This window comes from Cibotium barometz, chromosome 38 (genome assembly GCF_041138505.1).
Source record: "Cibotium barometz isolate CiBa-2024 chromosome 38, ASM4113850v1, whole genome shotgun sequence".
Classification (NCBI taxonomy): Eukaryota; Viridiplantae; Streptophyta; class Polypodiopsida; order Cyatheales; family Cibotiaceae; genus Cibotium; species Cibotium barometz.
Genome location: NC_141083.1, coordinates 5,034,324 through 5,052,292, shown reverse-complemented (window position 1 = coordinate 5,052,292; position 17,969 = coordinate 5,034,324). Strand labels below are relative to the sequence as shown.

Genomic DNA, 17,969 nt, shown 5'->3' with positions numbered 1-17,969 from the left:
TTGGGATGCCAGATTGGACTAGATTTGTCACCTGAGTAGCAAATTGTCCCGCTTCTTCTGAGCATTCGGAGGAAGCTTTTGTATTGGAGTACAGCTCGGCTATCCTTGGCTGGGAGGGTGGTGGTGGCAAATCAGGTGCTTTTAGCGACCATGTGGTACATTACGTCTTGCTGGATCTTCTCGAGCTCTTGTATCAGCCAAGTACAGAGGCTGATCAGGAACTTTCTTTGGTCTGGGCGGGACGGTCAGCCAGCCAGGGCAAAGGTTGCTTGGGCAGTTATTACACTTCCGTTGGCCCAGGGAGGCTTGGGCATTATAGATCCTGTTGATCAGAGTAGAGCCTTATTGGGGAAGCTTATTGTTCGGGGGCTGCTTCCAGGCGCAGAGCCTTGGAAAGAGCTTCTTTTGCAACGGCTGCAGGCTCGAGCTCCCCCAGCAGGGGGTACTTGGGCACCAGAGATACGATGAATCTTCATAGAGATGAGGAGGACAAACCTTAGTAGAGGATGGGAGGACAGATTTGCCTTGAGCATCCTGAGAGCTTGGGAGTTGCTGAGACTGGGGCTCTCTTAGAGACCTCCTTCTTGTGATGAGGAGCGGGCCAGACAGCCGCTCATCTAGAGCCCAGCGGTTCGCACAGAGCAGGGTCATATGCTGGGTTCTCGGCCTCGTCTAGCCTGGGGACCATTGGCGGGCAGGCCCAGCACGCAGTTTTGGAGACTGGCAGGCCTTCTGCAGTCTCCCAGAGGAGATTCAGGTGGAGAGGCTGGGTCACTTCAGAGGGGGGTTGATTATGTAGGATGACATTCACGAGGCACTCATAGAGGAGTGGTTCGCGCTTCTCGAGCCCGTGGCCCCACAGTGGATGGGAGCCTTTACTCAGTTGGAGATCCTGATTGCTGTCAGAGCTTGCACTGAGGATGGCAGATGCCTCTACTATGAGATCCAAGATGAGGGCAGACTTCAGAGAGTGGAGGTGGAGTCGCCTTTGGTTGCAGAGTGCATCTTTTAGAGGATACGGGTGGTGGCCGCCGCTTCTCGAAAGTGGCATATTGACCCAGACCCTGCAGATGTGCACTCTGATTGGCGTATATGGGCATATGCAGCGCGCCCCTTGGCCCGGCTCCAGTGGGACCCTGGCGAGTACGAGTGGCATGATCCTTATGCATCCCTTGAGGCCACAGAGATCACCTTTTTCCAGTATACTGTTCGGTTGGGCGACATATTTTGACGGCGAGGAGGATGGTCTCTCCAGCTGCATCGGGGCACTGGCGGCTTCAGGGACTCTCACCGGAGTTCCTGGAGGACTTTTGGACCAGGCTCTGGGCTAGTCGACAGGCACGCAGGATCTCGACTTTCCAGTGGCTGGTCACCCACAGGGGTTCTGCAGTTGGCACCTGGCTTGTCTACAGCGGCCTTCCGGCGGCCTGCGTCCGATGCGGCCACCCTATGGAGACACAGAGACATTGCCTATGGGACTGCCCTCAGGCGCAGCAGATTTGGCTGCGGATGCTGCGCATTCTGGCCCCCCTCTCTCCAGAGGGGATGTATACGTGGGGTGCCGCTGCTTAGTCGACTTCGTCAGGGCCTGCTATGGGATATGAGACGGAGCGGGACAGCCAGGCCATCAGATTCATTAGGGGCCAGCCTCGCCTTGTTCCTTCACCGGACTTCTCGTCCGCCGGTTGGACACAAGAGAGGGATCTACGATGGGAGCTCCTCAGCAGCCTCACCATATGGTTCACCTGGAGGGCCCGGTGTTTCAGGGCCTTTGAGGGGAGACTGGAGCCACCAACCGAGACTGTTCAGGGGATCTGGCAGGAGCTCATCCACACCCTGCGAGGACAGTACGACCGCATCCGGGGCGACTCGGATGAGGCGATCTTGCGGCGCCAGGCCTTTCACACCACTTGGCGCAGCGGCCCCTTCTATACCCTACACGTGGGGTCCCCCCGTTGGCACTACAGGCCACCTGTTTGGCTTTTCCCCCCTCCTATTGTATGATATAGCCTCTCAGTTCTTTGTACTGATTCTTGTATTTTTCAGCACCTAGGGAGAGTCTCCCTGGCTGCCTTGCTTTGTTCTCTGCTCTGTTTTCTTATGAGCAGAGAGGATCTTTTGTAGCCCTACGGGCGTTTTTTATATAACTAATGAAAGGATCATTTCTCGGGGGGGAAAAAAAAAGGGTCACTCGGGATGGTTTCATTGAGAGGCCCAGTTATCTCCGCATATGCATGTCCCATGCCATAAGTATTGCCATTGGTCAGCTGAGTACTGGGGAGATCGAGTCTAAGGGCAATACATACTTAGATGCCCAGTTCACTATGAGCGCAGACACTACCACTCTCTTTAGGGATGGCTTCGGGCCCTTATCACAGGTGATGCATTACAGAGATCAGAAATGCTTGGGACTATACCTATTGGAGTTGAGGCACCACACAGAAAGACTATTGAGGCAGCAACACGTGATGCAGGTACTTTATTTTACATCTTCTGCTGCCTACTTTATTGTAGACACAGGGTCTGCGTAGTTCATTGACCCTGTCTATGATTTCCGCAGCTAGTCTTCTAATTTTTTCATGTTGTCTTGGCATCCAGTTTACTCATGGAAATCATGTTTATTCATGGATCACATAGCAGCTTTTTGGTCTCATAGACCCTCCAGGTCTTTCGTGGGTGTTAATAACATCTTGTTTTCTCTCGTTTTCTCTCTCAAACACAGACCCTTTTCAATCGTTTTCTCTCTCAAACACAGACCCTTTCAATCGTTTGATAAAATATATACTCTCTTTTCTTTCTCTCTCTCTCTCTCTCTCTCTCTCTCAAAACATCAGATTGAAATTAATTACCATTCCAAATCTTCAGCCGCACGAGGTCCATTGCTGCTTGAGCATCCTCAACACTGTTGTGGCCAACATTTCCATGCTGAATTTTTCTTTGCAGAAATTGTGACGCCAGAATCCTTAAGGCAGGTTTAAACAGCAAGCCACGTGGATGTCTATACATTAATGCTGTATCTATTATCTTTCTATGCACAAGCTTCAAAGCTGCAAGATCATTTTCCAATGAATGGCCTACCAATATAGTGTCTGCAGAGACAATCTTCAGAATCTCCCTCTGTCAAGATTTTTTACAGTACACCTTAAGAAGGGTTTCCAACAAAAAAATACTTCCCAACAAAAAGCTCAAGAAAAGCAAGGTGGAAAGTAAGATCTAGCTTATCTTGCCTGCACATCCTCTAATGTGGTGGTCACATTGACCATCATTTCATGTGTTATCCCACTATACCTGCAGGCAATGGAAGCTATCAATCAAGACCATATGCAAAATATGTAAATTACCCAAAACATGTCAACTTCAACAAGAAAGAAAATCCCATACTAAAACCCTAAATGAGAAGATCAGAACCAAACAAAAGCTCCCATAAGAATCGAAAGATAATAAGCCATGGTGTTTTTTAGAGAACCCAATCAAGGGTGGCTAGAGTGCTCCCTTGAGAATGAGAACAACAATTAGAATACTCCTTTTCCACAGAAGCATAACGGGAGTTTCCTGTGCTCTTATGAGATCCCCAGTCAATTAAGCTGGAGCATATCTGGGACCTCAACATGCTGCTGCTGCTGCTTTTCAGCTGTGTGTGCTTCTGTACCCAGACCTTATCAGCAACTGGGGTGCTTGTTATGATGTTCCTGCTGCCTAGACGATCATTGCTAAACCCAATATTCTTGTCACTTCAATTAGGGCTATTCTTTGCGGAGAAAAGCCTAGAGGACAACAAGACTACAATAACACAGGATGATCTCTGAAAAGAAAGCACTGGATGTAACCAATGGGGGCCCGGGACATAAGATAAATAATTGTGTCCATGCACACTACTTTCCACAAAAAGTAACTTTCAGCTTCCTATCCAAGCTCTGTCCGCACCTGTAGGCTCACTCCACGGACAGCCTTGGTCTTCTCATGATCCCTACTAGCTGCCCGCATTGTTTACATGCTGAAAACAGTCCTGAAAACAGCAAAAACAGCCTTCAACTGTCTTCGAAGTGTCTGTAGAATCTTTCCCTTTGATAACATGCACTGTATGCAATTAGGGTTTTCTGTCTACACAGCCCAAGGGCTGAAAATCAGTCCCAAAACATAAAAGCATTGCCATCTTTCCATACATGTGCCTAGGATCTCTGTAGCAACCCTACCAGCCTCGAGATGCTGTAAAAGTAAGTCAACCAGCCCTGGAGAGCTCAAAACAGCAGTTGACCAGCCCCAAAGAGAGAGAAGAACAAGTCGACCAGCCTTGAGTATGCAAATATGCAGAAAATCAGCCACGAAGTCAACAGTTCTCGCGACAGAATTGCTCCAAAATCAGAAATCAGCCGCAAAACTGACACTTCTCACAATAGAAGTGCTCTTAATACACCATAGAGTAGGGTTTGCTTCTTGTAGATAGGCACCCTCCAAAAGAGGCCTCCAAACCCAGAATAGCAGCACGTTTTTCTATAAGGGGCCTGTCTAGGTGCCCATAATTGAGTTTTGGCCTCAGTACATTAAAATAAGTCCAACCTTGTGTGTATTCACTTATAAATTATTAACTGTTGGCCGCCCAACTTCAGTAAGTGTGTACACATACACTTATAAACCTTATAAACCATAGAAATGATTAAATCCTTGGAATCCAAGACTTTAAACCATAATTCTGGCATGTCCATGCTAAGCATAAGTCACCTTGAAGCTCTTGCTTCAATTTCTGACCATCCATAGTTCTTCCAAGTCTTGTATGAAATCCAAATATCCTACGTAAGAGCCATGTATGAGCAAATCCACAATCCATATGAGTTCCACAGTGTCTAGCAACCCATCATAACTTGGAAAAAATCCAAGTTCACATCCTTTGTGTAATAAGTCCAGGCTCATCAGACATTGTCCAAAACATGAGGCTGGGCCAATTGGTGACACCGGAATCCCAAATGGGCAAGGGGACCAGCCCAACTCCGGCCACCACTATTTCTCCCAATAGTCTTTGGCCTTTATGCACCACCCAGTCAAAACTGGCCAATTATGCAATGGGCACGCTACTTGCCGTCAACCAGAGAAGAAAAGGGCACCTGCAATGCCCCTTGAATTCTCTCCTTCTATTTCTACGTTGATAAGCAGGTGTTTGACGTGTAAAAACCAGAAAAGATTGGTTCAAATTCAAGAGAGCCTTACCAATTTCTTGCGACACCCAAGAGAAAAAGGAAAAAAGAGAGGAGGGTGCCTCCTTTGAACTTATCCAAGGCCTATCACTAAATCAAGAGGCACGTAAACATGACTCCCACTTGAGGCAGTGCTTCAAGTGTTACACCATCTCACATCAAGCAGGCACTTATGCACTATGGCATGCCCAGTTGTTCCTAGTGACAAGAGCACTTTTGTCGAACATGCCACCTAGATCATAGGGTGTTCTTAGGGGTTAAGCTAGGCTAAGTTTGATCACACCATCCCGCATCAAAGCAAGCACTTGATGCACTATGGCATGCCCACGAGATGACAGAGTAGTCCTAGGGAGCACCCATGAGCTTGAGGCTAGACTAACACCACCACCCAAACACCGGTGTCAGAGCTCCACTATCCCAATGTAAGGCCAAACGTCAAAGCAAAGCTGAGGCCTGATCAAGACCATAATCCTTGTCAAAATCCCATCAATGACCCGGACCGTGTTTCTCTATGCAGATGGCAGCCGACACCAGATTGATGCGCGGCTATGCAGCCTTGGGCTCACTTGAGAGGCAATGCTCACATATATAGTTTCAGGAGCCAAGGCTGAAGCTCTGGCTATTTGACACACTAGTCACGCCCGCACTACCATATGGAGCTCCCATCTGGGGTACTAGTTTATACCACAGGAGGAGATGGAGGGAGGAGCCAACACAGACAGACACAGAGGATGTATATGATGGGTGGAAGCCGATGGAGAGGCCGCTAGTGATGATGATCTCATGCATCCCAACATAGGCCGAGTTCCGTCTTTTGGAAGACGTTAATAAAATCTCTCTCTCTCTCTCTCTCTCTCTCTCTCTCTCTCTCTCTCTCTCACGACAGGCTGGCTTTCGGAGAAGCTACTCTACCCTTGACCACATCTTCACCCTCCGTGCCATCATCGAGGAGGGTAGAGCACGACACCAGAGGATTTACCACTACTTTGTGGATTTCCGCAAAGCTTTTGATACACTACCCCGAGCCTGCCTCTTACACCGTCTACAGGAAATCGGAGTCCCATTTGACATGGTTTGGAGCATCATCGCCCTCTATAAGTCCGTCACCGGACGAGTGAGAGCCCGAGGAGGTACATCACAGGAGATTCCCAGCACTATTTGGGTGAAACAGGGCTGCCCTATATCACCCAATCTTTTCGGCCTCTAGATTGATGAGATCTCGAGCTTCATTGATGGATTAGGCGGGGCTGGTCCCACACTGGCAGGCATATTGATCCCCATACTACTTTATGCAGATGACATCGTCCTCCTCTCAGACTCAGCCGAATGGCTTCAGAGACAGTTGGATGCCTTACATGACTTTTGCACTCAGCGGGACCTCTCTGTTAACCTTGGTAAAACCAAGGTAATGGTCTTCAATACCTCTTGCCCCGTCACATCCAGATTGAGCTTCACATATAGAGGGGATCCTGTGGAGATTGTCTCATCCTATGTCTACCTTGGTGTCACTTTCAATGGCCCACGCTTTACCATGCTTCCCGCAGCACATGGCAGAGTGACGCGGGGATATGTAGCCTTGAGCTTACTTCAGCGGCAGTGCTTCCGCGCACATTTCCAGGAGCCAAGGACGAAGGGCTGGCTTTTCGACACCCTCGTCACACCAGCCTTGATGTATGGAGCAGCTTTCTGGGGCCAGATTTATCCGATGAGGATTGGCAGTGAGTTGAGAGGCCCCGGGTCATGATGTTCTCCTGTATGATCCGCAGCAAACCATCAGTCCCACACCAGATTATCCAGGCAGAGTTTGCTGCAGCCCCGATGGTAGTGGAGGCACTCTTCCAGACAGTCACATACCTCCATCGCATCAGTCACATGGATCCCCACAGGTACCCGAGGCTTGCCCTGGAGTCCTCCAGACAGCTAGCACTTGAGGGGCATTCTGGAGTATGGTATGCACTAGTTTCCACTTGGTTCTCAATATATGGGCTCTACATGGACCGCCTACCCCCCCTTCAGTACAGTTTGGACTCCCCTTTTTTCCGGTTGTCTCACGAGGATACCAACCAGGTTATCCGGTCAGATCTTCTTAGCCTCTACACACATTGCACATGGATCACACCCCCGGAGCTCCCCACGAAGATGCACTTTTACAGAGACCACTTCCTCACTCACTGAGGATGGATTCATCCAACAGCCGGGCTACTTGAGTGTTCACATGTCCCATGCCATGCGGATTGCGATTGGCCAAATACGGGTTTCTTCCCACTGCCTGAGAGTGGAGACAGGTAGAGCTGAGCGCATCTTCAGAGCCAGGAAGCTCGTACGGACACCCAGAGAGGAGAGGATCAGCCGACTATGCCACACAGAGGTTGAGACGAAGAAGCATTACATATGCCGCTGCCCAGTATACTATGAGATCCGCGGGAGGTTTCACTGTCTATTTCGTGAGGGATTCAGTCCACTCTCTAGGATCATTGACTTCCAGGACCAGCGTTGCCTGGGCCTCTTCCTGCTGGAGCTCCGCAGACACAGGGACACCTTCTTGAGACACAGACCCCAGCCACCCCGCCCCCTCCCTCGACATCCAACCATCACCAGTTTCTTCTGGACCCAGGAGGTGGAGGACACCGACAGTGGATCTTGTGCACCCTCCACGAGCTGCTCCAGACCTACCTCGCCCGAGAGGAGTTACCTCGGACCAAGCCTCTACACTCCAGTGTGCCCGATGCCCTTGACCCCGCTATCAACCACGACCACCTCATTAGCTCCAGATCTAGGACATGCTCCACCGCCATCGAGCTACCTTTCCACGTGACATAGCTGAGGGAGACCTCTCAGCCATACTCGTCAGCCCCATTCTTGACATTTTGGAGAGTGGTATACCATCTACTCGGAGCTGAGGTTGCTCCCATGTTTTTATGTTCTGAGTATTCCATGACGAGTTTTTCCATGGACAGTTTTGTATCACCCCTGTGAGATAGCTATATTTATGTTTTCATTCTGTTTTATTTTCCATTCCATGATGAGATATGCCATGGACATTATTGTATCACTTTGGTCTCATAGGCCCATTGGGTCTTTAGTAGACGCTTAATATATCTTTCTTTCGTTCTTTTTTTCTCTCTCTCTTTGGTTGGAGCTAGACAAATCTGCATTGCATTCTTGTATACCTTGCGCATATAGGTTGCATACTGAGCCTCTAGTAGTAGTGCTCCATCCATCACACCCCCCCACTAGCTCAGTACTTTTATAGTTTATTTCATGTTCATTTTGTCCTTCTTTTTTTTTTCTGGACATCCAGAACATGCCCACGGAGAGATTATCCCGCCGAGCTTTTGAGGCACCCAGACAGCTGGCCGAGGCTGGACACACTGGATCTTGGTATGCACAGATGCTACAGTGGTTCTCACATCATGGGATAGACATTGAGCGGTTGCCACCTTTTCAGTATGATCAGTCTGCTCCACGGGGTTACCTCTCTCTCAATGAGAGGAACAGAGTGATGAGACAGGACATATGGCAGCACTACATACAGGAGACATGGACAGCACCAAAGAGCCCACTACCACCGAAGATGCTGTATTACAGAGACCACTTTATGAGCATCTCAGGGGATGGGTTTATACATCAACCGCGGTACATGGATGTATACATGCCACACAGCTCTCGCGTTGCTATTGGACAGCTACAAGTCTCATCACATCAACTAGAAATAGAGGCTGGGAGAGCGGCACGGGTTCCCAGAGCTGAGCGGATACGCAGATTGTGCCGCGAGGAGGTGGAGACTAAGGATCACTTTGTATGTAGATGTAGAGCCCACCAGGGGGTCAGAGATAGATATGCAGGATTGTTTGAGGAGCACTCTTCACTACATCAGTTGATAGAGGCCTCGGACCAGCGACAGCTTGGCAGACTACTACTAGAGCTTCATAGTTCTCGAGAGAGACTCCTCCAGACACCCGCTCCCACTAGGGGTGGGAGACAGTCCCAGCTCACAGATTTCTTCCAGAGAGCTATGCCAGTGCCAGCTGATGTACCACGTGGGGTGACCGCACAGAGAGCACAGGAATTGAGAGCCAGGAGGAGACCTAGACAGACTGGACATAGAGCACCCCGACTCCGTCACCGAGAGATAGCAGCTATCCGAATGAGACACCAGATGGAGACACAGGAGAGGCTAGCTCGCTTTCATTCAGACTCAGGGTACATGTTCATGCCATTCATAGCCTCAGCATCGGCGATGTATGATATCTTATATCCCTCTTATGGCACTGGATGGAGTTAGACATAGATCTGCATAGCATGCTTGTACTACCCCTTCAGCATATAGAGATGCATCTTGCCTTAGCACTCCATCCACATCCCCACCCCCCTTATATTGTTTGTATATGGGCTCCACCAATCCATGATGATTCACAGTTGTATCCAGACACATGCACACTTTTTCTTTTGTTTCTTTTCTTCCGATGACCGGAAGAACACAGTTGTATTATTTTTTCTCTCATAGGTCGACTTTGGCCTCTCGTAGACGTTAATATATCTTTCTTTCTTTCTTTCTTTCTCAGGAGAGGCTAGCTCGCTTTCATTCAGACTCACGGTACATGTTCACGCCACTCACAGCCTCAGCATCGGCGATGTATGATATCTTATATCCCTCTTATGGCACTGTATGGAGTTAGACATAGATCTGCATAGCATGCTTGTACTACCCCTTTAGCATATAGAGATGCATCTTGCCTTAGCACTCCATCCACATCCCCACCCCCCTTTATATTGTTTGTATATGGGCTCCACCGATCCATGATGATTCACAGTTGTATCCAGACACATGCACACTTTTTCTTTTCTTTCTTTTCCTTTTCTTTCTTTTTCTTTTCTTCCGATGACCGGAAGAACACAATTGTATTATTTTTTGTCTCATAGGCCGACTTTGGCCTCTCGTAGACGTTAATATATCTTTCTTTCTCTCTCTCTCTCTCTCTCTCTCTCTCTCTCTCTCTCTCTCTCTCTCTCTCTTGTATCAGATCCACCATGATGTAACTTTTGGTCTCATAGGTCATTATGGCCTTTTGAAGACGTTAATATAACATTTCATTTCATTTCTCTCTCTCGACACTCGGGCTCTTCCCTCAACTTGTCATTTGCAACCTTGAGCTGCTCCATATCCATCCTCAAGCCATCATGTACCGGATCATGTACCGATGGATCCTAGGGGTAGAGGTTCAATTCTTCTTATTGTTCATAAAGAAAAGCTTGCAACGAGTAAGTTCAGCCCTTGAGGCTATGGACTCTTCTTCTTGCATTTTCTCTTTACCACCTGTTCCTTGATATGCACCACATGAGTTTGTTCTTCCTGTAAAGCATTGGAAGGATGCATTTCATTGTCCCCACCTCTTGTGTTGGCATCTTCAACATTCATTGTATGGCTGTCCTTAGTGTTCCAAGTGTAGAGATAGCTAGTGTTCGTGGTGATCATCTTTCACGATGGAAGTGAAAGAGAACCGTATGCTCTCATACCAATGTGATTCCATCTTTCAGTGTGGAATACTTGGTTGAACACAATGCTAATCAATACACTTAAATACACCAAGATTTAATGGACAACAAGCACAATACAAGATGTAATTTGCTGAATTGGCAAGAGATGCACAATGAGCGGGAGCGGCCGACCCCTCCCTCAAATAGTGTTTATTGATCTTGGGAGAATCAAGTATATAATCATGGGATTTTTTGACGATATTTCCATACCAATGCATAAATACAGTATTGCAAACAATATGGTTATCGGTGAAGATCTGCAACGCACACTATGCTCTCAAGTGCCCATGTTCCCTACCATTTGCTCTCTATTTTTTTATTATTATTTTTTTCCGAGAGAGAGATCCTACTAATAGTTAACAATACAACTCGCTCAACGTCCCAGCCACGCTGGTGTCGTGAGCTACAAGATCATCTACGCGGCCCTCTAAAGAGGGCGACGAGCACACTCGACCACAGAGAGCCGAGGAGCTACACTGGAGTCCTCCTGGGAAAGGCGGCCAGAACACGATCGACGCCGAAAGGGAAGCTTATGGAGAGCGCGGATGAGAGCTGCCGCCGAGGGGTCCAAGCAGGATTTGAACCCAAGACCTTTCGGTCCTAGGCAAACACTTTACCACTTGGACTATCACCTCTTTGGCTTTGCTCTCTATTATTCCACCAATGCATGGTAGAAACAATCTGCAAGAGAACACGTAGGACAAGAGAACACTACACACAGTATGTGAACATGGACCTGCTCCTTCCTCTGTAGGAAAGTGAATACCACCTGGAAACACTCTTGGAAGCTTGGAAAACACTCTAGCAAGCTTCGATATGAAGTTAGGAAGGAGAAAAAACAAAAAATACAGACAAAGAGCCTCGTGAAGGAGAGCGCCAACTTTTAGAGAGAGATGTGTTAAATTTGCAGCAATGTGATGAGCTATGGTGGATCAAATGCTAGAATCAACATCATTAGAAAAGAGATTAGATGATAATTAAGACGTGATTAGTAAGCAATTAACTGATAGCTTAATGTAGGCATGGATAATCAAAAACCAGCAAATTCTCATTAGGCCAATGCCTCAATTTATAGAGTTTACATCCAAGCATCTAATCCCACTGATCTCTCCTTGATTCACTCCACCTCTTTTGCTTGATTCTCTCCACCTCTTCCCAGAATATCTCCACACCTCCTAAATCTTCTCATGCTACCCTTTATTCTCTCCCAGTAGATACTTCTCACCTTTTCACAGCTTCTCTCACATTTACAGATTCTCTTTTACAGCCTCTTGCTAAGGGCTTGTTCCCGCACACACCCTATTCACTTGTATATTTCAACACCTCCCCTCAAGTGAATACTCCTAGCACACCTGGACCCTATACCAAGTTTCCCTCTTACTTGATAGTCCGCGACCAGTGCCTCAAGTCCCTAAACTCATAGTCCTTGACACTCTCTCTCTCTATGTGTCCTGAAAGAGTGCACAAAGCGGAAGCAGAGTGGCACTAGAATGTGCTGAACAGAGAGTGCAAGAGAGAGAGAGATATGGAGCAAACTATGCTGAATATACTGAACCAAAACAGTCCCAAGCAAGAGACAGTGATAGTCTCATAAGTGAGGGAGCAAATAAGTACAAGACTCAATGAAAAATGAGAGGTCAGCACCCACTATTTATAGTGGGGAAGAGCTGGCCGACTGGAGCTCAGAAACAGGCCGACTGGAGCTGTTGGACATGGCTCACTGGAAAAATGCCAGAATGGCTGGGAAAAATCCCAGAAAAATACTAAAAAAGGGGTGGCCAGCCCACAAGCAAGGGCCGTACAAAAGGGGACCAAATGGGCACAATAAAGAGCAGAAACTGGGGATGAAAGTGCTAACACCCCCTCTCAGCACCAGATGCTGAACAAACTCCGAGAATCCGAAGATGAGGAGCCAAGGAAGCCTGAGAAACCGGCTTGGTGAACAAATCTGCAGCATTCTCCGCGGAAGGACAATACTCCAAACGCAAATCTCCAGCAAGAACCCGTTCACGAACATAGTGATACTGAATCTCAATGTGTTTCGTACGAGCATGAAACACATGGTTCTTGGCGATGGCGATGCAACTCTGATTGTCACACTAAAGAAGAGTAGATCCGGTAGGAGGACAGCCAAGCTCCTCCAATAATCTCCGCAACCATATCGCCTCACATGCAGCATAACAAACTGCACGGTACTCCGCCTCGGTAGAGGAAAGCGCCACAGTAGGCTGCTTTTTACTGCTCCAAGAAATGGCTCTAGACCCAAGTGAAAAAACACAACCAGTGGTCGAACGCCGTGTACCTGGATCTCCAGCCCAGTCTGAGTCAGACCATCCAACAAGAGTGCGTCCTTGGCCATAAAAGATACCAAAATCCAGAGTGCCACGTAAGTACCGGAGAACTCTGAGAGCACACCGCCAATGCTGCTGACGGGGTTTGGATGAGAAGGAACTCAATAAACTGACTGCGAAGCATATGTCCAATCGGGAGTAGGTCAACCATACCAAACAACCAACGGGAACCCGATACTGTCCCTGATCAGTCCCTGGAGAAGCATCTAGAGAAGAAAGCTTCTCACCAATATCCAAAGGAGAAGATACTGGTTTGCACCCAGTCATCTGAAATCTGTCAAGAATCTCCCGAGTGTACTTCTGCTGAGAGAAGAAAATGCCCTTCGAGGTCTGCCAAATCTCAAAGCCAAGAAAATAGTGCAAGAGGCCCAGATCCGTCATCTCAAACTCTGTCTCCAAAGCATCCATAACAGAACGGATCCGCACAGAATAAGAACCTGTAAAGATGAGGTCATCAACATAGACCACAATGATAACAATCAACCCCCTCTCAAGGAGGATATAAAGGTTCGAATCTGCATGAGAACGGCGCAGGCCGAGCTTCTGAAAGAACTCATCAATCCGCTGGTACCAAGCCCTCGGAGCCTGCTTTAGACTATATAAAGCCTTCTTCAACCGGTACACATGATCCTGTTTGCCCGGAACAACAAATCCTGGCAACTGATCAATATAAACCTCCTGTGTAAGCTCTCCATTCAAGAAAGCCGACTTGACGTCCATCTGGAAAACGGGCCATCTATGATGTCCTGCAAGTGCAAGAACGGTGCGAATGGTAGTCATCCGGGCCGTTGGAGCGAAAGTCTCATCGAAGTCGACACCAGGGCGCTGAGCATAACCCTTGGCAACCAACCTCGCCTTGTGCTTGTCCAAGCTGCCATCAGCTCGGAACTTTGATTTGAAAATCCAACGCACACCAATCACCTTACGCTGCAGAGGCCGAGACACCAAAATCCAAGTGCCATTCCGTTCGATAGCATCCAGCTCTGTCTGCATAGCATGACGCCAAGATTCATGTGAAAGAGCCTCGTCTACAGAAGTGGGATCAGAAGGACCATTAATGATTGTAGACATAAGAGCATAATTAACAAACATGTTGCCCTCATGAATTTGTTTCCCTGTAACTCTGGAAGAACGCCGAAGAGAACCAGGCGGAGGAGCAGAAGGAAGCTCACGTAACCCAGAGTCACGAACTGTCTGATAATACCAACCAGGTACAGATCTGCTCGAACTCGCCGGAGGAGGAGCAGGGTCATCATCATCTGACTGAGAATCCTCAGCTGGAGGTGTAACAGTAACAGCGGGAGCAGGAGGAGGAGTAGGAGGAGGAGAAGGAGGTGCAGGAAGAAGAAGCTCACCACCCCCCTCTGAAGATGTAGGAGTCTCGTCAAACACCACATCACGGCTCACAACAACTTTACCGGCTTGAGGATCATAAAGACAATATGCCTTGGACACAGTGCTGTATCCGAGAAAAGTCATGCGCTGAGACTTCGAGTCCAACTTGGAGCGGTGCTCCTTAGGCACATGAACATACGCGGTACATCCAAAAATCCGGAAATGAACAACGGAGGGCTTCTCACCATGGAAAGCCTCATATGGAGTTTTGTCGGGAAGAGCAGCAGTAGGAGACCTATTCTGAATGTAGACAGCAGTGGAAGCCGCCTCAGCCCAGAAACGTCGAGGTAATGAAGAATGCTCAAGCATAGCACGGGCCATCTCCATAATGGTCCTATTCTTCCTCTCGGCAACTCCATTCTGAGATGGAGTATATGCTGTAGTAAGCTGTCTCCGAATGCCATGTATCTTGCAATATTGCTGAAACTCCTGGGATGTAAACTCACCCCCTCCATCGGTCCTGAGAGCCTTGACCGAGTGACCGGTCTGTTTTTCCACCTCGGCTTTCCAATCACAGAAGTGATGAAAAGTCTCATCCTTGGTCTTCAGAAAGAAAACCCAAGTATATCTGGTAAAATCATCCACCATCACGAGCATGTACAACGCCTTACTCAAAGACGCGGTACTCATAGGACCACATAAGTCTGCATGAATGAGAGCAAGTGATGTCGAAGATCTGTGTGTCGCCTCCTTCGGAAAGGCGGCTCGGTGCTGCTTCCCCTGTAAACAAGAGGAACAAGGAGAAGACGGAGCCTTGATGGTTGGTAATCCATCAACCAATCCATCCTTCGAAGCTCGCTGCAGAAGCTGATAGCTCAAATGGCCAAACCAAGCATGCCAAAGAGCAGAAGAAGCACCAGAAGAAAGCAGAGCGGTCAGTTTGTAGAGGCCACTATCTTGGACTCCCTGAGCCAAGATGCTACCAGTCGCTTTATCACGAATGGTAATCTCATAACGAGAAAAGATCACCTCCGCACCCTGAGCTGTAAGAGCACTCACTGACAAAAGGTTAAAAGCCAAATCTGGAATATACAGAACGTCAGAGAAGTACCTCTTGTCCTCTTCAGAACGGAAGATGGGGATAGTGCCATGACCATGCACTGGCACAGAAGAAGAATCACCCAGAGTGATCTCGCCTGATCTGGCAGTGAAGTCCTCGAATCAATCTCGATGGGGTGTCATATGAGCAGTAGCACCGCTATCAACAATCCAAGACCGTGACTGAGAAGTCACAAGAGCAAGTATACGCCGAGTACCTGCTAAGAGAAGAATTCCATCATCCTTCTTGGGTTGAGACACCGCCGTTGAGGAAGAGTTCTTTGCTGCTTCATCACGCTTCTTCTTGTGACATTGGGGTGACTTGTGACCCTTCTTGCCACAATAGTGACATTCAATGTCCTTATTCTTTGAAGATTTGTTGTCTTTATCCTTATCGGAATCCTTGGAGTTCTTGTCAGAACCCCCTTTACCTTTCTTTTGTTGAGACTTCCCTTTATCTCGTGCTGCCAAAGCTCCATCAGGGCCACCGGAGGTGCCAGTCTGCTCCTCAAAGCGAGACTCTATCTGCATAATGGAGGGGAGAACTTCCTCCCAAGTAACTGGAACAGGACGAGGAGAAGAAACCAGAGACTGAAAGTATGCATCAAACCTCTCTGGAAGTTTGGAGAGCAGCCGAATAGCCATATCCTCTGTGGAGATGTCCTTGCCACAAACAGCAAGCTCGTCCCGGAGATCTTTCATCTTCGAGATGAAAGCAGATAAAGATGGAAACGCAGAAACTGATAAGTTCATAAGTTGCTTTTCCAATGCCAACATCCGACCCGGAGACTTAATCTCATAGAGATCTGCAAAAGCCTTCCAAACTTCATGTGCCGCATCTGCTGTACGCACATGAGAGAGAACAGCATCCTGACAGTTCAACATCAGGAAGGAGAAAACACGTCGATCATTCGACTGCCAAATATCAATCTGTGCCTGAGTCACACCACCGGAAGCAAGGGTGGGAGGGGTGGCATTGGCATGTGTAACAAGCCAATCCCAGAGATCCACGCCACGCAAGGCCGATTTCACCTTCACCTTCCATAGGGTGTAGTTGGAACCATCCAACTTGGCAGACTCAGCAAACATATGAAGAGAAGTGGGAGCAGCCATCACAAGAGCTTGGGCTCAATCTCAAGAAATGCACAATCTCTGAAGAAAAGGTGTCCTCCACAGGTACCAAGAGTGCCACCAAAGCCTGCAACACCACAAGCCCCCTCTGCAAAGGGAAAGGACCACTGGAGAGGAAAACGCAGCAGTGAACAAGTGCTGTCCTGTAGAAAACAGGCCGCCTGCAGTCCAATCTCCAAGTGGGCAATGAAACGCTGATCTCAAAGAGCCAGACGGCTGAATCGGTGAAGCCAATCTGAAGAAAAAACGACCAGCAGAGTGCTGTCCAGAAAACGCAGCAGCAAAAGCTATGGATCTGGAAGAAAACGCAGAGGAGAAGGTGCTGAAAACAGGGCTGAATCTGGGGCAGCAGAAAGGTTGCTAAACCTGGAGCGATGATACCATGAAAGAGTGCACAAAGCGGAAGCAGAGTGGCACTAGAATGTGCTGAACAGAGAGTGCAAGAGAGAGAGAGATATGGAGCAAACTATGCTGAATATACTGAACCAAAACAGTCCCAAGCAAGAGACAGTGATAGTCTCATAAGTGAGGGAGCAAATAAGTACAAGACTCAATGAAAAATGAGAGGTCAGCACCCACTATTTATAGTGGGGAAGAGCTGGCCGACTGGAGCTCAGAAACAGGCCGACTGGAGCTGTTGGACATGGCTCACTGGAAAAATGCCAGAATGGCTGGGAAAAATCCCAGAAAAATACTAAAAAAGGGGTGGCCAGCCCACAAGCAAGGGCCATACAAAAGGGGACCAAATGGGCACAATAAAGAGCAAAAACTGGGGATGAAAGTGCTAACATGTCCAAGGCTACTACAAGTGCTCGTGTCCTGGACTAAAGTGCTCACACATACATCTACCACATGGCCTACATCATCGGTGGCTCAGAGGTGCTTTTACTCTGTTGGGACACGTTACATTGGATTGTGGGATTTCTACTCGGAGACACACCAGGCTCCTGGTCAGATGATGCCACAGGTGACAGGATACAGATGGGAGACAGCTTGCAGAGTAGGGACGAGATCGGTACACAGTAGTAGAGGATCAGGAGGGGTGGCAGTTCTTTTCAGGGAGGAGCTGCAACCGCTTCTACACATCGTTCGGAGAGATGATCAGGCCAGATATATGTGGGTGAGACTGAGGGCCGACACAGGCAGATTCCTGTATATTGCCATATGCTATTTTGCTCCTAGTACATCGACATATGCAGCACCTAGAGGGCAGTCTCCTTTCTCTGTGCTAGATGATGACATATGGGAGTTCTCTTGGGATGGAGACATCATCCTGTTAGGGGACTTTAATGCCCGGACGGGCAACCGCCAGACAGCCTTTTATGAT

The 17,969-nt window shown here is 48.2% G+C and overlaps 1 protein-coding gene across 4 annotated transcripts in view; it reads right to left on the bottom strand.

Moving 5' to 3' along the window:
* Window positions 1-17,969, bottom strand: part of LOC147616268 (Polynucleotidyl transferase, ribonuclease H-like superfamily protein) — a 76,749-nt gene that overhangs the window by 12,015 nt on the left and 46,765 nt on the right. For all 4 annotated transcript variants that reach the window (XM_086777284.1, XM_086777286.1, XM_086777285.1 and 1 more), the window contains exons 11-12: window positions 3,228-3,288; window positions 2,850-3,117 (exon numbers count right to left, since the gene is read on the bottom strand). In XM_086777284.1, the coding sequence (XP_086633410.1) occupies window positions 2,850-3,117; window positions 3,228-3,288 (329 nt within the window). The remainder of the gene's footprint in view (window positions 1-2,849; window positions 3,118-3,227; window positions 3,289-17,969) is intronic.